This window comes from Jaculus jaculus, chromosome 14 (assembly GCF_020740685.1).
Source record: "Jaculus jaculus isolate mJacJac1 chromosome 14, mJacJac1.mat.Y.cur, whole genome shotgun sequence".
In the NCBI taxonomy this organism is placed as follows: Eukaryota; Metazoa; Chordata; class Mammalia; order Rodentia; family Dipodidae; genus Jaculus; species Jaculus jaculus.
The window spans coordinates 4,111,515-4,131,368 of NC_059115.1; the positions used below are offsets into that span (position 1 = coordinate 4,111,515).

The following is a 19,854-nucleotide window of genomic DNA, read 5'->3' on the forward strand; positions in this document are numbered from 1 at the left end:
GCTGGTTGTCCCCGACAGTGAGCTGTGAGCTTGAGAGGGTGGGGCCTGGGCTGCCTTGCCTCAGTAACTGGCCCAGTGCCCTCCTCTTCCCTCCATGTCTTCTGAAAACGTGAGTGAGGGAATGAAATGAATGAAAGCCTACATGAACTCTGCTAATGCCATCTGACTTCAGGGTAGGAGAGTCAACTTTTTTTTTGGCAAGAAAAGAGAGAGATGCAAAAGAGAATGGGTGCACCAAGGCCTCTCTCCACTGGAAATGAACTTCAGATGCGTGCACTATTTTAGGCATCTGGCTTTATGTGAGTACTGGCGAGTTGAACCTAGGTCATTAGATACTGTAGGCAAGTACCTTAACCACTGACCCATCTCTCTAGCCCTGTGCCTGACACTACCTACACAAGACCATCATAATCGGAGGAAAGTATCATGACATCAACATAAAAAACTGATTGAGAGAGGGAAGGGATATGATGGAGAGTGGAGTTTCAGAGGGGAAAGTGGGGGGTGAGGGGAATTACCATGGGTTATTGTCCCTGATTATGAAGTCAATAAAAAAATAATTAAAATCCAGGCATGGTGGCGCACGCCTTTAATCCCAGCACTCAGGAGGCAAAACCCTATTCCAAAACAAAAGCTAAAAACAATTACATTTTTATTATTAAACTGTAATCATGATATCTTTTCCAAAAAGAATTCTTATCCTTATTTTTTACATTTTGGATCATGCTGAAGTATTTATGAACAATTTTAACTTCTGTAACTGGAAATTAAAGGACATGAAATGATTCTTCAAATGAGTGGTTGGTACTGGCATTATTTGGATAAAAAATATCCTTATGTGGGCAATAAGCCTGTTCTGTTGCAAAAAATAAAAAAAAAAATAAAAAGGATTTTAGGGCTGGAGAGACGGCTAAATGGTTAAGGCACTTGCCTGTGAAGCTTAAGGACCCAAGTTAGACTCCTCAGGACCAATATAAACCAGATGTACAAGGTGGCACATGCATCTGGAATTCCATTACACTGGCTAGAGGCCCTGGCATGCCAATACTCTCCCATTTTCTTGCTCACTTAGTCTTTTAGAAAAACTCGTTTTTTTTTTTTTTTTATTGACAGCTTCCATAGCTATAGACAATAACCCCTGGTAAACCCCCCCCCCCACTTTCCCCTTGGCAACTCCACCCTCCAGCGTACCTCTTCCCTCTCTCAATCATTCTCTTTTACTTTGATGTCATCTTTTCCTTCTCCTATGGTGGTCTTGTGTAGGTAGTGTCAGTCACTGTGAGGCCATGGATATCCAGGCCATTTTGTGTCTGGAGGAGCACGTTGTAAGGAGTCCTACCCTTCCTTTGGCTCTTACATTCTTTCCACCACCTCTTCTGCAGTGGACCCTGAGCCTTGGAAAGTGTGATAGAGATATTGCAGTGCTGAGCACTCCTCTGTCACTTCTTCTTAGCGCCATGGTGCTTTCTGAGTCATCCCAAGGTCACCACCATCTGAAAAGAGAAGGTTCTCTAACCAAAAGTGAGAGTAGCATTAATATATGGGTATGAACATTAAGAGAAGTGCCTACTGGATAGTTTGGTGAGTATAGTATATACATTTTGCCAGACACCAGCAGACGTTACACTCTTTGGGCTCATGACTACCACTGTGGTAGGTTTTCAGTATCAGGGATGTATTCCCTCCTGTGGGGAGGGCCTCCATTCCAATTAAGAGTCATTGGTTTCCCCCACAACAGATGTGCCACTATTGTACCCATTGGCTCATTTGGCCTGGCTAGCCACATTTAAGGAAGGCCTGCAGTATCCATTGTTGTTTGTGTCCACTGGTGATTTCTCTCTTTCCCATGGAGCATAGCTTTTTCCAGCTTCCTGTCAGCTGGACTATGTGGAGGAGGTTTTCAGCTCAGCTCCTGTGCGATTTCTCATTGAACTTACAGCCCAAGTATGTGGAGTCTTCAGCAATAGGGTTTTACCATCTATTCCTGGTGGGAAACCAAGGGCCTTGGCAATGGCCTGTAGAGTGTCAGGGACCTTCCTGGCAAACAACTCACTGGTTGGTAGGTCATCCCTGGCACTGAAAATTTTCTGCAAACAATCTATGGCTTCTGGGTGTGCCAATGTCCAAAAACATAGGTTTCTGTATGACTTACTCATAGCCTCTTAGATTTTGATTAGCCCTCCCCCTACCTTTCCTTTATTCAGTCTCTTTCCCTGACTTCACTTAGGCCTTTCCACCCCCAGTAATATGTTCTTTTCCTAACATATACAATACCATCCTCTTAAGCCCCGCCCCTTCTTCCTGTTCCCTTTATATCCCCTTTTTAGTTTACTGGCCTCTGAGTTTTATTCCAACTCAGAAGTCCAAACATTTGTAGCTAGGATCCACTTATGAGAGAGAACATGTGATGTTTGGCTTTCTGGGTCTGGGTTACCTCACTAAGTATGATCTTTTCCAGATCCATCCATTTTCCTGCAAATATCATAATTTCCTTTTTCTTTACCACTGAGTAGAACTCCATTGTATAAATATACCACATCTTCATTATCCACTCATCAGTTGAGGAACATCTAGGCTGATTCCATTTCCCAGCTATAGTGAATAGAGTGGCAATAAACATAGTTAAGCAAATGTCTTTAAGGTAGTGAGACGAGTCCTTAAGATATATGCCTAGGAGTGCTATAGCTGGTCATATGATAGATCTATTTTAGCTGTCTCAGGAACCTCCACAGTGATTTTTACAATGGCTGATCCAGATTCCTACTAACAGTGTTTTTCCACATCCTTGCCAGCATTTATTGTCATTTTTTTCTTTTTCTTCTCCCCCCCCCCCCCCAAGTTAGGATCTCACTCTAGCCCAGGCTGACCTGGACTTCACTATGTAGTGTCAAGGTGGCCTTGAACTCATGGCGATCCTCCTACCTCTGCCTCCACCATGCCCGGCTGGTCTTAGTGTCTTGAAGAGATCTTGTACATTTGTGTTCTTTGTAGGGTTATTCACAACAGCCAAGAGTTTGAAGAAACCCAGTGTTTGTGAAGGAGTCCTGGGTGTAGAGAAACTGGGATGTGTCCATACAGTGGAGTGTTACTTATCCTTACATCCAGGGTGGGGAGCCTTGAGGATATTAAACCCACTACAAGAAAACAGTGTATGATTCTGGTTTGAAGAAGGAGGAGTCAAACACCTAGACCTGGTGGGTGTGCTTTAAGTGTACTTGAGTGGTGCTGGGCCTGCAGCAGCCTCGGGGTCTCTGCTGCGGTGTGCGCTGAGTGCCCCCAGTTTCCGTGTGCCTCACTGTAGTCCAGGTTGTCAGGCTTGCCATGGAGTAAGCACTCTCTTCTGTTTTTGAGCTAGGGTCTTGCTCTGGCTCAGGCTGACCTGGAATTCACTATTCAGTCTCAGGGTGGCCTCGAACTCCCAGTGATCCTTCTATCTCTGCCTCCCAAATGCTGGGATTAAAGGCATGCGCCACCACGCCTGGCTCTCAGAATGAGCACTCTTGGTCACTTTGCCATTTTGTCTGTAGTTTCACCGGGCCCTGGCTGATGTGTGAGGGGTGGTTCCTCTCCTGCCATGGAGTCAGCTATCTTGTCTTGTTGATAGATTTTGATTGTCCTCAGTTCTCACTGCCTTCCGAAAAAGAAAAGCAGATTCTCCAACAGAGAGTGAGATCAGCATAGGTGGAAGGGGATGATAAGCATTGTTAATTTAAAGAGATTTTGATGCATGAAGCCTCTCTTCTGGTCAAAAACTGGGGGAGGTTGTCATTGGAGATTATAATCTTGGTCTCCATCGGATTATGACTTGGCTCCCAATTCCAGCCATGGGTTCCTTTCCACTGAGCGTATGGATCTCTCAGCCGGTCAGAGAGCCACTGGTTACCACCTAGGCTGGGTTCCGCCGTTGCACAGCTGTGTAGCTCTCGTCAGGCTGCTGCTCTCGTATAGCGGTGTGCCCCGCTTTCTCGGACATTGTTGGCCATCTTCCCCCAGCAGCTCGTGTGGTGCTTTCTAGCACTGTATGAGCAGACATCTGGGAACGGACTTTATCCCAGATTCCAGCCAGATATGCATGTTCTGTGCTGGCAGTGTGTGGTGTCTTCAGCAGTAGAGTTTCACCTTTTACTTCAGGTGGGTAATCAAGTGCTTTGACAGAAGCCTGTCTCATTTTGGGGATTTCATATGTCTCTCTGATCAATAGCTCAATGTGAGTTGTAGCCGATTTTTGGTGCTGGGAGTTACAAGCCAGAGCCAAGTGTTTTAGGGTTAGGCTTCATCCCCCCTTCTCCATGCCCTTCTTACCAGTTATTTCTCCCATACTCCTGTTGAGGATTATGGCTTTTAGTTCACTGTCCAGGAGGAAGGTTTGTTGTATGTTTTTACCACAATAACAAAATTACTCTAAAATTTGAAAGCATGGGAGCTCATTGGTTAGAGATGCTTGCGTGGGGCTGGAGAGGTGGCTTAGAGGTTAAGGCAGTTGCCTGCAAAGCCAAAAGACCCAGGTTCGATTCCACAGGACCCACATAGGCCAGATGCACAGGATGGCGCATGCATCTGGAGTTGGTTTGCAGTGGCTAGAGGTCCTGGTGTGCCCATTCTCTCTTTCCTTCTCCCTCACCCAGTCTCTTTCTCTCAAATAAATAAAAGTAAAATATACTTAAAAAAAAAAAAAGATGCTTGCAGAGCAATACCCATGAAAGGTTGGACACAAAAAGTGGTGCAGAAGATGGGCATGGTGGCACGCACCTTTAATCCTACCACTCGGGAGGCAGAGGTAGGAGGATCACAATGAGTTCAAGGCCACCTGAGACCACAGAGTGAATTGCAGGTCAGCCTGGGCTAGAGCAAGACCCTACCTCAAAAAACAGAAACAGGGCTGGAGAGATGGCATAGCGGTTAAACGTTTGCCTTTGAAGGCTAAGGACCCCAGTTCGAGGCTCGTTTCCCCAGGACCCACATTAGGCAGATGCACAAGGGGGCGCATGCATCTGGAGTTCGTTTGCAGTGACTGGAGGTCCTGGCATGCCCATTCTCTCTCTCTCTCTCTCTCTCTCTGTTGCTCTCAAATAAACAAAACAAAAAAAATTAAAAAAAAACAAACAAACAAAAAAGAGGTGCAGGCCAGGTGTGGTGATGCAGTCCTTTAATCTCAGCACTCAGGAGGCAGAGGTAGGAGGATTGCAGTGAGTTTGAGGCCACCCTGAGACTACATAGTGAATTCCAGGTCAGCCTGGGCTAGGGTGAAACCCTACCTCGAAAAACCAAAAAGAAAAAAAAAAAAAAAAAAAGTTGTACAAGCCTCTGGTGTTCTATTTGCAGTGGCAGGAGATTCTGGTGCACCGAACCCCCCCCACACACACACATACACCTTAGTGCAAAGTATTAGAGAGAGGGTCAGGCTCAACAGTGACGATCTGCAGGAAGCTGCATTGTGGGAGAGGCTTCTGCAGGGTTAAGGATATTATTTCATAAGGGTAAGAAGATAGCTGAATTTGAGGCCAACCTGTTCTACAGTGTGAATTCCAGGGCTCAAAGTGAGACTCTGCCACAAAACAAACAAACAAAAGAATTTTGAGAAAGTAAGAATTAGAAAGGAGTGGTTTTGGACCCATGCCCATCTGGGCTCAGAGTCTCATTCTGCTCCAGCTTGTGTGGTCTCAGACCAATGAGCTTCGTGGCTGTGTGCCTCAGCGCCTCATCTGGACCGAGCGCAGAGAATGGTGCTTCTTTGTGGTTGAATGAGTGGAGAACCCTCACAGTACACAGAGCTCAGAGCCTGGCTTTTGCAGTGTCCTTGCAGAGAAAGGCCTTGGCCTCAGCCTTACTCCTGCCTAGTACCAGTCTCTTGTGGATCACAGATCCCACCAGGGGCTCTTTCCCCCTTCCCAGACTCCTTATGTACATGGTGTCCCTTGAGTGTTGGCTGCGGGAACTGGGCGTTTATTTGTCTCATAGCCTCAGGCTTATGGGGGTTGGAGGGAACGCGGAGTGGGGCTGGGGGTGGTTGCAGGAGCTGGACCTTCCACATGGTGTTTGCAGGGCTGAGGACGTGCTGATGTGAGGGCCAGCGCGAGGGCTTGGAGCCGGGCTGGTCCCTCTCCAGTATCTGGTCAGTGAGGTTGATGACAGCCGGTGCCTGGCACGAAGCGAGCTCAGTGAAGTGCTCAGGGAGCCACCACATCCCGTGCGGCCGTCCTGCGCTGCCGAGGCCCCCGTGGGAGAGTGGGAGAGAGTGCGAGGGCCCCGAGGACGCTAGGCAGTGAGCACAGTAGACCCCTGCTCTGCAGCGGGGGTCTTCTGGTCGCTGTGGGTGTGGGAGCCGGTGGTGAAGAAGCCAGCCCGGCCAGGATGGCAGGTGCTGGTGGGTGCCCTGAGGATAACAAGTGGTCCTAAGTAAGGCATTTAGCTAGGGTTTGTGTGGAAAACTCTAGGAGGAGGTGTGAAGTAAGGGAGGGAGCAGCCCTGGAGCATGGGGGACCAGCGCTGACGCCGAATGGCAGAGGGGAGGGGCTCAAAGCGGGACAGCAGGGCCCGTGAGGGCTGGGGCAGAAGAGGATTATGGCCCAAGAGGTTATAGGTGGGGAGGGGAAAGGTTGTGGGGCCCAACCCCACAGCCCAGGAAACTGCGCATGGAAGGATAGTGGGGCGCAGACCAGAGGATGTGCTGGCCACAGAGGATGGCAAGGCCGCATTTGGACCCTGGGGGCCAGCTCAGGACCTAGCAGGTAGCACAGAGGGCTCCTGTGGCACTTCTGGGTTCCTCTGATGTGGCTCCAATGATAGCCCACCACCACCAGGTTGCATCCTTGGATACTCTTGTGATAATGCCATCCCTAGATAGGGCTCAGGCCTCAGGCAGTAAACTTGGAACAGTTTCCCTTCTTGGTGTCTTGTGGTTAGTGTACGTGTTCGTATGTGTATGTGCACTCGTGTTTGGAGGCCAGAGGACAACCTTCTTCAACTGTTCTCCACCTTTTAAGTTGAGTTTTGTTTTTAAAAATTACTTTTATTTATTTGAGGGGTGGAGGGAGAAGAGAATGGTTGCACAAGGGCCTCCAGCCACTGCAAATGAATTCCAGACACATGCACACCACCTTGTGCATCTGGCTTACATGGGTACTGGGGAATTGAACCTGGGTCTTTAGGGTTTTTTTTTGTTTGTTTTGTTTCTATTTTTATTTATTTATTTGAGAGCGACGGGGGGGGGGGGGGGTGTCAGAGAGCAAGAGAATGGGTGCACCAGGGCTACCAGCAACTGCAAATGAACTCCAGATGCATGTTCCCCCTGTGCATCTGGCTAACGTGGGTCCTGGGGAATCGAGCCTCGAACCAGGGTCCTTAGGCTTCACAGGCAAGCGCTTAACCACTAAGCCATCTCTCCAGCCCTGGGTCTTTAGGTTTTGCAGGCAAGCACCTTAACCGGTAAGGGATCTCTTCAGTTTCCCCCTCTTTTTTTTTTTTTTTTTTTTTTTTTGAGGTAGGGTCTTGCTCTAGCCCAGGTTGACCTGGAATTCACTATGTAGTCTCAAGGTGGCCTTGAACTCATGGTCATCCTCCTACCTCTGCCTCCGAGTGCTTGGATTAAAGGTGTGCGCCACCACACCTGGCTTTTTATTTTTCCAAAATATTTTATTTATTAGAGAGAAAAGGAAGCAGATAGAAAAAACTGGGTGTGGTGGTACATGCCTTTAATCCCAGCACTGGGGAGGCAGAGGTAAGGTGGATCTTTGTGAGTTCCAGGTTAGCCTGGGCTAGAGTGAGGCCCTACCTCAATAACAACAAAATACACACACACACACACACACACACACACACACAAACACACACACAAACACACACGAGAGAATATGTGTGCCAGGGCCTCCAGTCATTGCAAATGAACTCCAAACATATGCCAACCTGTGCATCTGGCTTTACTTGGGTACTGGAGAATTGGACTCCGGTCCTTAGGATTTGTAGGCAAGCAACTTAACCACTGAGCCATCTCTCCAGACCTCCACCTTATTTTTTTGTTTGTTTTTGTTTTTTGAGGTAGGGTCTCACTCTAGCTCAGGCTGACCTGGAATTCACTATGTAGTCTCAAGGTGGCCTTGAATTTGTGGCAATCCTTCTACCTTTGTCTTCCAAGACCTGGGATTAAAGGCATGTATCCACCATGCCTGGCTACACTTTTTTTTTTTTTTTTTTGAGACAGGGTCTCTCACTGAACCTGGAACACACCAATTATGCTACAGTGGCGGCTAGTTAGCAAGCCCCAAGGATCCTCCTTTTCTGCCTCCCAAGTGTTGGGATTACAGGCACACGGCACCACACTCAGGTTTTTTTTGTTTGTTTGTTTTTTGTTTTTCGAGGTAGAGTTTCACTCTAGCCCAGGCTGACCTGGAATTCACTATGTAGTCTCAGGCTGGCCTCAAACTCAGTGATTCTCCTACCTCTGCCTCCCAAGTGCTGGAACTAACTAAAGGTATGTGACACCATACCCGGCTTCAATTTTTTTTAATGTTTTATTTAAATATTTTTATTTGTTTATAAGCAGAAAGAGACATAGAGCCACTGCGAATGAACTCCAGATGTATGTGCCACCTTGTGCACCTGGTTTATGTGGGTCCTGAGGAATTGAGCCTGGGTCCTTAGGCTTCATAGGCAAGCACTTTGATGGCTAGGCCATCTCTCCAGCCCTTGAACCCTTCATTTTATTTTTGTGATTGTTGAGATGGAACCCAGGGCCATATTCTTGCTAGGCAAGCACTCCAACACTGAGTTACATTCCCAGTCTTCTTAACTTTTCTTCTTTTCTATTTTTGTTGTTGTTGTTGTTGTTGCTTTGTTTTTTGAGATAGGGTCTCGCTCTAGCCCAGGCTGACTTGGAATTCACTTTGTAGTCTCAGCATGGCTTTGCACTCACAGCGATCTTCCTACCTCTGCCTGGGTGCTGAGGTTAAAGGCGTGTGCTACCATGCCTGGCTGATTTTTCTCTCTTTTTTTGCATGTGTAGTGCATGTGGTGTGGTATGTGTGTCCGTGGATGGTGTATGCATATGAAAGTGCAGATGTGTGTTCCTCTGTGTGGACACGGAGGCCAGAGGAGAACATTGGATGTCCTCCTCTGTCACTCACCTGCATTTAAAAAAATGACTTGTTAAGAGTGTGAGAGAGAGAATGACGCATCCAGGGCCTCAGTCAGTGCAAACAAACTCCAGGTGCTTGCGCCACCTAGTGGGCATGTGCAACCTTGTGCTTGCCTCACCTCTGCGGCCGCGTACTTGGTCGAACCTGGGTCCTTAGGCTTCGCAGGCAAGTGCCTTAACCGCTAAGCCATCCCTCCAGCCCTGCATTTTTTTTCTTTTTTTTTGTTTTTTTTCGACTCACTCTAGTCCAGGCTGACCTGGAATTCACCATGTAGTCTTAGGGTGGTCTCGAACTGTGGCTCATTGGCATATTTACTTGAGGCAGAGTCTTTGTGAAACAGCTGCAGTTTTCCAAACCCCACCAGTTCTCCCGTCTCTGCTCCCACAGGACTAGGGTTGTGGGTGTGCATGACCACACCCAGCTGCTTGTGTGGGTCCTGGGAATCAAATTCAGGCAGTCTCAGGGCCTCGCCGGCCCACGCTTGCCACAGGCATGCTCATCCATGGAGCCGGCTCCTCAGACCCCGTTGAACATATTTTGGAGATGCTTTTTCTCAATTTTTATTAACATTTTTCATGATTATAAAAAATAACCCATGGTAATGCCTTCCCTCCCCCCTCTTTCCCCTTTGAAATTCCATTCTCCATCATATCCCCTCCCCATCTCAATCAGTCTCTCTTTGATTTTGATGTCATGATCTTTTCCTCCTCTTATGATGGTCTTGTGTAGGTAGTGTCAGGCACTGTGAGGTCCTGGATGTCCAGGCCATTTTGTGTCTGGAGGAACACGTTGTATAGAGTCCTACCCTTCTTTTGGCTCTTACATTCTTTCTGCCACCTCTTCCACATTAGACCCTGAGCCTTGGGAGGTGTGATCGAGATGTTACTCAGTACTCCAGTCACTTCTTTCCAGCACTATGATACCTTCTGAGTCGTTCCAAGGTCACTGCCATCTGAAAAGAGAAGATTCTCTACCCAAAGTGAGAGTAGTGTTAATATAAGGGAATGAATATTAAGAAAGGTGCTTACTGGGCAGTTTGATAAACATAGTATATACATTTATCCAGACATCAGCCGATGTTATGCCCCTGGGGCTCATGTCTACCCCTGTTTTAAGTTTTCAGTATCAGGGATGTATTCCCCCCTTGGAGTGGGCCTCCAGTCCAGTTGGAGGACAGTTGGTTTCCAGCATGACAGACGTGCCACTCTTGCATCCGTTGGCTCATTTGGCCTAGCTGGCCAACTATACGGCTTGCAGTGTCCACTGTTGAGTATCTTCATTGGTGGTAGGAGATTTTTTTTTTAATGTACACATCACCAATTCATGCAGTAATGTGTGTGTGTATGTACATGCCAGGGTCTCTTACTGCTGCAAACGAATGACCGTCCACCTTTATATAGGTGGCTGGGGTGTTGAACCTGGATCTACAGGCCTTGTCAGCAAGCACCTGGGCCCTATCCCCCCCTCCAGCACCTTGAGGGACTGAGCTTCTCCATCCCCATGCATGGAGTAGAACCTCGTTCTGCCTGGTGTTCCCTGTAGCTGCTAGCCTTACTCCACCCCTTCTGTTTGCTGTCCTGGAGCCCTTTGCTCTCAGCAATGGCCTGGAGAGGGGTAGAGAGTATTTTAGGCATGGTGACTGTAGCCCAGGTAGGTCTTGCACTTACAGACGTCCTGGCTCAGCTTCCATAGTAGCTGGATTATAGACTTGGCTGGCAGAGAATCTCAGGGCTCAGCGCCCCTGCCATACCTAGGAGGAAACAGCTCCGCTGTCTCTGGGGTTGGTTGAACAGCCACAGCTGTGTGTTGTCTCATTTGTGAGGTGCAGCCCTCTTGGTCCACATGACACAGAGGCCGGCTGACTGCCAGACCTGGTTATTGGGGCGAGGCAGGGCTAAGGGCCCAGTGGTGACCTCTGTCCTGTCCACCTCTGCAGAAGAAGGACCCCGCCCAGTTCCTGCAGGTACATGGCCGCGCCTGCAAAGTGCACCTGGATTCTGCCGTCGCCCTGGCCGCCGAGAGCCCTGTGAACATGTGAGACTCCTGCGGCACTGGTGGCTTTGCAGCTGGAGGCCGGGGTAGCAAAGGGACAGGGGCTGCTGCAGCATCTGTGGTCAGGAGGGTCTGGACAGCCCTTTGAAGGCTTCCGGCTGGGAAGGTTGGCTGCATTGGAAAGTGACCTCACGGAGGCAGTGTAGAGGGGCAGGGTTAGGGTGCAGATCCCATGGCCAACTTAGAAGCCCAGAGGAGACACAGCAGGTTGCCAGTGCAGGGCTTTTTCAGGGTGACTGAGGTCCCTCCAGTGGCCCCTAGGGCCTGGCTTAAGTTCCCTGCTGTTGCTTGGCCCTGAGAAATAGGGACCTGATGTCCATGGGGGAACCCAGATGGGTGGAGCACAGCAGCACGGAAGCGGAAGGTGGGAGTGAAGGCTCACTGGGGTCGGGGCTCGCGGTGGCAGGTGGGAGTGAAGGCTCACTGGGGTCGGGGCTCGCTATGGCTGGCAGCCGGCACCGCGAGCCCTGCTTCTCTGCTCGTCCTCCCCTCCTCAGGATGCCCTGGCAAGGGGATACCAACAACATGATCGACCGCTTCGATGTTCGTGCCCACCTGGACCACATCCCTGACTACACCCCCCCACTGCTCACCACCATGTGAGTGCCTCCCGGGGACCCAGTCTCACCCGTTTACCCCAGCCTGCCTGTTCCCTTCCTACGAGGGAGGAGCCCTTCCCTCTCCCCTCTTCCTCCTGGCTGCGGCAGTGGTTCACCCGCCTCTGATCTGGAAATCTTGACCTCCCCCCAAGCTCCCCGGAGCAGGAGTCAGATGAGCGGAAATGTAACTACGAGCGCTACCGAGGCCTGGTGCAGAACGACTTCGCCGGCAGTGAGTGGCGGGGCGGGGAGTGGGGAGAGGGGGGCCCTGGAGGCTGGAAGACCTAGACAAGTCTTATCCAGGTACTTGCTACTGGGACTGGTCCCAGTCTGTCGTGCACTCACTGCGTCCCCTCCCCTTGGGCCCTTCACCCTGGAACTGGCGCAGGGAAAGTCCCTGGGTTGGAGGGCTGGAGGTTCCTGACTCAGCCACCTCTTCATCCCTTCCTGTTTTTGTGAAAAGGAAGGGAGCAGCACAGGGCCAGTGGTGAGCTGGGGGGGCACTCCTCTTTGTTCTTAGTGGAGTTGGTGACGGGCTTTGACCGCGTGCCAAGGGTTTGCATATGTGCGGAATTGCTTTCGAAGCTGAGCCTTGCACCGTGCCTTTTGCAAACGAGAAATGACCGCTCTGGGAGATGCTGACTTGCACATCACTGGTCCTGCTTAGGGAGGTGGCACCTCACAGACAGGTTTTTGTCAGGTCGCCCCGTGGACCTGTGTGTGGTGGGTGGCGTGGTTCAGTGTCCGAGCACTGCCTCGTGTGTCTGAGGGTTGGGTTGCATCCTCAGCCCTGCAGAAATGAAACAGACACACAGCTCTGCCTGGACAGCTACGGGTGGTGCCTGACTTGCTTTCTCTCTGTCCTTTGAGGAATGACGGGGCCAGAACCCGGGGCTTTGCGCAGGGTAGGCGAGTCCTCTGCTGCCAGGATGCAGCACTAGGTCGTGGGGATTCTTGGTCTCGGGTAGCTCAGGCTGGCACGGAACTTTCTGTGTAGCTGAGAGGACCTTGAATGTCTTCTGAGCCTCCTGCTTCCACCTCTTGACGTCACAGAGGTTTGCCACCATGGCTCGGTTTAGTGACCTTGGTTTTGTTGTTTACTTATTTGAGAGAGAGAGAAAGAGACAAAAAGAATGGGCGTGCCAGGGCCTCCAGTTGCTGCAAATGAATTCCAGATGCATGTGCCCTCTTGTGCATCTGCCTGTGTGGCTCCTGGGGAATTGAACCTGGATCCTTTGGCTTTGCAGGCAAGTGCCTTAACCTCTAAGGCACCTCTCCAGCCCCTTTTTACCCCTTCCTTCTTCCTTTTTTTGTTTTGTTTTAAAGGCAGGGTCTCACTGTAGACCCAGGTTGACCTGGAACTTACTCTTTTTTTTTTTTTTTTTTTGATTGGCTGGTTAGTTGGTTGGTTGGAACTCACCTTGTAGTCTCAGGGTGGCCTTGAATTCACAGCGATCCTCCTACCTCTGCCTCCCCAGTGCTGGGATTAAAGGCGTGCGCCACCACACCTGTCCACAATCTTGCTTTGTATGGAAGGCTTGCCTCAAAGTCATGATCCTCCTGCCTCAGTCTAGTGAGTGCTGGGATTATACCATACCCAGCTTGGTGCCCATTTTATAGACAGGATTTGGAGGTGTCTGAGGAGTTGAGGTCTTCCCCACGTCTGTGCCCATCCTTGTGTCCCAGCACTGGGCCTGCCCGGCCTCCCCAGCTCCCGCAGGAGGTGGTCATTGCTTCTCCATGGTATGGTCTGAGAGTTAGCGATGTGCCAAGGCTAGCTATGAGTGTGGCGCGGAGCCTCCTTTGTGGGCTTTCTAGAGTCATTTTTTTTTTGTTTCTTGATGCTTTTCCTTGTCTAAAATCCGAGGTTGTAGTCGGGCGTGGTGATGCACGCCTTTAATCCCAGCACTCGGGAGGCAGAGGTAGGAGGATCGCCGTGAGTTCGAGGCCACCCTGAGACTCCATAGTGAATTCCAGGTCAGCCCGGGCTAGAGTGAAACCCTACCTTGGAAAAAAAAAAAATCTGAGGTTGCCCCAGTTCTAAGAGTAAGGAAGTCCTTAGGTTTGTTTGTTACGGCTGCTGCTCTTCTTGCTGTCCTCTGCAGCCACGCAGGTCCCTGAGGCAGTCGGCTTCCTCAGGTCCATTGCCTCTTTTGCTATTCCGTCTCCCAGGTGGCGGTGGCGTGTTCGTGGTGTGACAGGTGCTGGGGGTCAGGGCCCTCGTGGAGGACAGTCACCGCATAGTCATGACGCGGTGCACTGACAGTCCTCTGCTCTCTTACAGCAGGACACTTGCTGTTCTTGGGGACAGTAGAGCAGGTCAGGGGTAGATACGCTGTGCTCGGTGAGCAGAGGGGAGGCCCGGGGTCCTAGGCCAGGAGCAGGGTGCACGTGAGCGCTGCGGCGCGTCTGGGAGCTGTGGGGGGAAGGGAGCTGCTCCGCTGGGCTGTGGCCAGAGGCCATGCTGCGCTACCTGGCCAAGCCTGACAGGGCAGCAGAACAGCCAGGGCGCAGCTGGGATGGTAGCCCAGGCCTGTCCACTCAGCCACGCAGGAGGAGAGAGAGTTCTCGGGCAGTCCGCACAACTTAGGAAGAGATCTGTCTCAAAGTAAAAAGGGCTGGAGAAGCCTGGCGTGGTGGCATGCGCCTTTGATCCCCGCACTTGAGAGGCAGAGGGAGGAGGACCACTGTGAGTTGGAGGTCAGTTTAGGACTACAAAGTGAGTTCTGGTTTAGTTCAGGCTGGAGTGAGACCCTACCTTGACAAAGGGGGAGGCTGGGAATAAAGCTCAGTGGTAGAGCACTTTGCCTGGCATGCACAAGGCCCTGGCAACATTCCCCCCCCCCCCACCAAAAACCAAATACAGCTGAGCCGAAGCTTGCATAGGGAAGGGAGGAAACTCATTCTGGCCCCTATAGCAAGTCAGGGCTGGCCTCTGACTGCAGGGAGGTTAGGGACAGCTTCCACACCAGGGAGCTCCTGAGCTGGGCGCAGGGGTGCAGGAGAGCCCAATCATCCATCCACACCACGTGACCGTCACCTGGTGCACTGAGCCGTGGGGTCCAGCCGACACGTAGCACACAGGAGCACGCGTGAAGTCGGGCGTGCTCTGCGGTAGCAGTAACGGTTGTAGCTCCCAGTTCCTAAGCACGGGTTCTGCTGGCGGTCCATCTTAGAGAAGAAGAAACCAGGGCCCCGGGGGTTGGGGTTTCTGTCACTTGAGCAAGGTCACTGGGGAAGGGAAGTGAGTATTGTATTCAAGGTTATACTGTCACTGTGTGGTTCTCAGCAGATGAAGGTGGTGATTCGCCTTGGCTGCCTTCCACCCCCTGCATCCTTGTGCCCCAGCCCCTTGTCCCCAGCCCATCCTGACTCATGAGTCTCTTCTTGCCACAGTCTCGGAGGAGCAGTGCCTGTACCAGATCTACATTGACGAGTTGTACGGAGGTCTGCAGAGACCCAGCGAGGATGAGAAGAAGAAGTGAGTTGGAGTCTGGGTATGGTGGGTTTGGAGAGTCCTCTGCAGTCAGGACGCACTTGGTGTGCACACTGCTGGGTTAGCGGGCGGGGCAGGGGTGGCTCGGTGCGCCCTGGGAGCCCGGCGTGCTGGTGTTGGGTTTGTGCTGAGACGGGGAAGAGGGAGCAGTGTAGAGGGCAGGCTTTGCCCACGGCTGTGCTTGCATGGCAGCTTGCAGAGTGGTAGGTGCAGGCCCTGCGGGGAAGCCCAAGGGAAAGTGGCCTCTGACCCTCAGCATCCTCTGAAACCCAGGAACTGTGAGGGGCGTGGGCGACGGTGGTTCTACACACACGCCTGTCACTCTGGAGGGAGCATGTAGATGCTCTCGCCTGTGGAGGTGCTGGGGGCTGAGGCCTTGGCTGGGACTGCTGCTCAAGAGCAGCCTGCTCTGCTGGACACCACGGACGGAACTGGGCCAGGCCCGGGGCACATGCCCATCAGATCTGCTTCCCACATGCTCCTAGGTGGTGCTAGGCGCTTCCTGAGCACTCCAACTCAGCTGTGACCCCAGCTTCAGGATGAGGTTCTGGGGAGATGCAGGGCCTGTTTGTTGACCACTCAACTCAGTACTGGCTGAGAACAACAGAGCTGGAACATAGGATATTGTCCCTCAGACAGGGCCCCAGCCGTCTTAGCTTGAACTACCGATCCCTCCACCTACACTTCCTGAGTCTTGAGCATAGTTTTGACCTGTAACTTAAGTCCTGTACTCAAAGGACTTATTATCTGGTCAGGGAGGTCGACCTTTGCTGACAGGAATGACCCAATATGGGCAGGGCTGGGGAGCCCATGACCGGGCCTGAGCCAGCCAGTGCAGGTGGACAGGGACTTCTGGAAGAGGAGACACTGGGCCAAATCAGAATGGGATGTGCAGGCACGTGGACAGGAGTGGCTTAGACAGGGACTCAGAGGCCAGTGCAGGGGCTGTTCCCGTCCCTGGCTCATGACTCCCGCTTCAGGCTGGCTGAGAAGAAGGCTTCCATCGGCTACACCTACGAGGACAGTACTGTGGCTGAGGTGGAGAAGGCAGCCGAGAAGCCAGAGGAGGAGGAGTCCCCGGCGGAGGAAGAGAGCAACTCGGATGAAGATGAGGTCATCCCCGACATCGGTGGGGTCCCCTCGCTGCCCTCCCCACGCACAGTCCCTGGGCATCGCTTTGTGTCTTGTCCCTGACCCTCTGGGTGCCCATGCCCAGCCCTCGGCCTCCTGCCCCCCCCCCCCCCAGCGCTCTTCTCGGTTTGCAGCCCCTTTCTGTTTCTTGCCCACCCCCATGTCTGCCCGTCCTCCTTCCCATCTTTGGTGTACTCTTGGATTTTCCCACTTCAGAACTGGCTTTTGTCCTCATCAGCTAGCCTTGCTCTGCCTCTCCTTCCTCCTCTCTCCCTTCTCTGGGAAGCCTGTCCTCTAGCATCGGTCCTTCACCCCGCCCCAGCTCCACCTCCTCCCTTCATCTAAGTTCCCAGGGAGAGGGTTTCTGCCCACCTCTCCCTCCTCCTCCTCTCCCTTGCCCCCCCCTCTTCTGCCACACACTCAGCCCGCACCCCTGGGTCAGTGGGCAGAGCTGACATTTACGACCCTTGCCCCCACCTCCTCTCCCCACACTCACACAGCTCAGGCCGCTGCCCCTCCCCAGGCAGAGTGCTCGGCTGCCTCAGCCTCAGGCCAGTCTGGGTCACTGAGCTTAGCCCAAGCCCCTCCAGGCCTCCCTGAAGACCGTGCCTCGGGTGCTGCCCCGTTCCCCTTCCCCACTCCCCGAAATCGGGCTCCTGACAGCTTTTCTTTCTTTTTTTTTTTTTTTTTTTTTTTTGGTTTTTCAAGATAGGGTCTCACTCTAGCCCAGGCTGACCTGGAATTCACTATGTAGTCTCCGGGTGGCCTTGAACTCACAGCAATCTTCCTACCTCTGCCTCCCAAGTGCTGGGATTAAAGGCTGACAGCTTTTCTGTTGGTGCAGATGTGGAGGTAGATGTGGACGAGCTGAACCAGGAGCAGGTGGCAGACCTCAACAAACAGGCCACCACGTACGGCATGGCCGACGGGGACTTTGTCAGGTGAGCTTGCCTGCCTGTCCTGAGACCCTTGGCTTCGGGGTCCTGCTTTGGAGCCCATGGCCTGCATACTTGTGACTCCACTCTGCGGAGACCGCAGCCCCAATCCTCTTGTCCTGGGCCAGGGCGGTTGACAGCGCCCTCTGCTGGAGTGCCTGCACTCACCAGGTCTTCTTTCCCTTGGCCTTCCTGGAGCTGTTTATGTAATGACAGCAGTGAACCCAAACGAGGCTGCCTCTTTTTGGTGTGTGTAGTACATGTGTGTGTACATGCATGTGACGGGAATACTATTCCCCCCACCTTTTTTCAGCTCAGGCTGACCTAGGCCTCACTTTGTAGCCCAGTCTGGTTGAACTCAGTGATCCTTCTGTCTCAGCCCTACCACACCCAGCGGGTTTTTTTGGTGTGTGTGTGGGGGGGGGCGGTAATGTGTGCATGCACATTTGCATAAATACGGGCCCGCGGATGGGCAGGTGTGTGTGGATGGGCCCGTGTGGATGTTGCTGTCTTCCTGAATTTCTATTTTCTTTCTTTTTTTAAAAAAATATTTATTTACTTATTTGAGAGACAGAGAAGAGGAGAGAAAGAGTGGGTGCACCAAGGCCTGTAGCCACTGCAAATGAGCTCCAGATGCAGGTGCTTCCATGTGTAACTGGCTTACATGGATACTGGGTAGTCAAATGTGGTTCCTTAGGCTTTGTAGCAAGTACTTTAACCACTAAGCCATCTCTCCAGTCTAAGAAATATCTTTTTTTATTTATTCATTTATTTGAGATAAAGAAGCAAAGAGAAGGAGAGAGAGAGAATGGGTGCACCATGGCCTCCAACCACTGCAAACAAATTCCAGACACATGCACCACCTTGTGCATCTGGCTTACATGGGTCCTGGGGAATTGAACCTAGGTCCTTTGGCTTTGCAGGGAAGTGCCTTAACTCCTAAGCTATCTCCCCAGCCCTCTGCCCTCTCCATTCTTTTCTGGTCATGGTCTCTCACTTGAACCCACAGCTCACCGATTCAGCTAGTCTAGCCGGCCAGCATACCCCCGTGGTCTACTGGGGTTCCAAGCAGGTCGCCACACTCAACGGCATTTACCTGAATACTAGGGAGCTGAACTCTGGTCTTTTTTTTCTTGTGTGTATGTAATGTGGTGGGGGTGTGGCACGTATGCACATGTGCATGTCCTTGCACCACCCCGTGCGTTAGCCTGTGGCAGGGGAGGGGGCTCACCTGCAGTGGCCAGAACTGAACTATGGGTGTCCCGAGCCATTGCTTTTCTGCCTGTCATTGTTTGAGCCAAAGCCTCTTGTGGGTGCCCGTGCACTCATGCCTGCAGCCTTTCTTGAGCCCGGGCTTCCTGAGTCTCTGCTACCCTTTGTGGGACTGGGGTTACAAGTGCGTGTGGCCATGTCCACCTGTTGATGTCGAGGGCTCAGCAGTTAAAGGCACTTACTTTCTATTTATGTCAGACCTTGAGAGTTGAACTCTGGCCCTCATGCTTTTGCAGAAGGTGTACTTAACCACTGACCTATCTCTAGCCTCCAACCCCCATCTTGATGCTGTGTGGCAAGTACCTTCCCCGCCTGCCCACCCCTCCACCACCTTTTGAAACACGGTCAGTCGTATTGGCCTGGAGCTCACTGATTAGGCTAGACTTGCTAGCCAGATATGCAAAGTGGTGGATGTATCCGTAATTTATTTGCAGTGGCAAGAGACCCTGAAGTGCCCATTTATTCTTTGATTCATTCTTTCTGTCTTTAAAAAGAAATTTGTTTATTCTTATTTATTTATTTGAGAGAGAGAAATAGAGAATGAATTGGCATGCTAGGGCCTCCAGCCACTGCAAATAAACTTCAGACGCGTGCACCCCCTTGTGCGTCTGGCTAGTGGGTCCTGGGGAATCGAGCCTTGAACTGGGGTTGTTAGGCTTCATAGGCAAGTGCTTAACCACTAAGCCCTCTCTCCAGCCCTCTTTCTGTCTTCTTGAAAATAAATAAGAATATTTTAAAATAGGGCTAGGGCTGGGGGGATGGTTTAGCGGTTAAGGTACTTGCCTGCAAATCCAAAAAGGACCCAGGTTCAATTCCCCAGGACTCACGCAAGGTGGCACATGTGTCTAGAGTTTCTTTGCAGTGGCTGAAGGTCCTGACATGCCCATTCTCTCTCCCTCTCCCCTCACTTCTCCCTTTTATCTGCCTCTTTCTCTCTCAAATAAATATTTTTTTAAAAAAAGTTGATGTCAACAGTATCCTATCACTCTTCACCTAATTTATTGAGACAGTCTTACTGAACCCAGACCTCACTGATTCAGCTAGTCTAGCTGGCCAGCTCATCCTTGGAATTCACCTGACTGCACCTAATTGTTCGTTAAGTGCTTAGTAAAATGCCCAGCATTCGTGTGAGTTCTGGTAATTCAAACTCAGGTGCTCCTGTTTGTACAGCAAACACTTCACTAAATGAGCTATCTCATCAGCCCTGTTGGTGTTTTTTTAAAAACATATATTTAATT

The 19,854-nt window shown here is 51.3% G+C and overlaps 1 protein-coding gene across 1 annotated transcript in view; it reads left to right on the forward strand.

Annotated features, from left to right (window-relative positions):
• The window catches only part of LOC101601970 (CLK4 associating serine/arginine rich protein), a 33,275-nt gene that overhangs the window by 4,459 nt on the left and 8,962 nt on the right, over window positions 1-19,854 (forward strand). Inside the window, exons 3-8 of the mRNA XM_045134411.1 lie at window positions 11,068-11,165; window positions 11,681-11,782; window positions 11,935-12,014; window positions 15,179-15,263; window positions 16,259-16,407; window positions 17,254-17,350. Of these exons, the coding sequence (XP_044990346.1) occupies window positions 11,068-11,165; window positions 11,681-11,782; window positions 11,935-12,014; window positions 15,179-15,263; window positions 16,259-16,407; window positions 17,254-17,350 (611 nt within the window). The remainder of the gene's footprint in view (window positions 1-11,067; window positions 11,166-11,680; window positions 11,783-11,934; window positions 12,015-15,178; window positions 15,264-16,258; window positions 16,408-17,253; window positions 17,351-19,854) is intronic.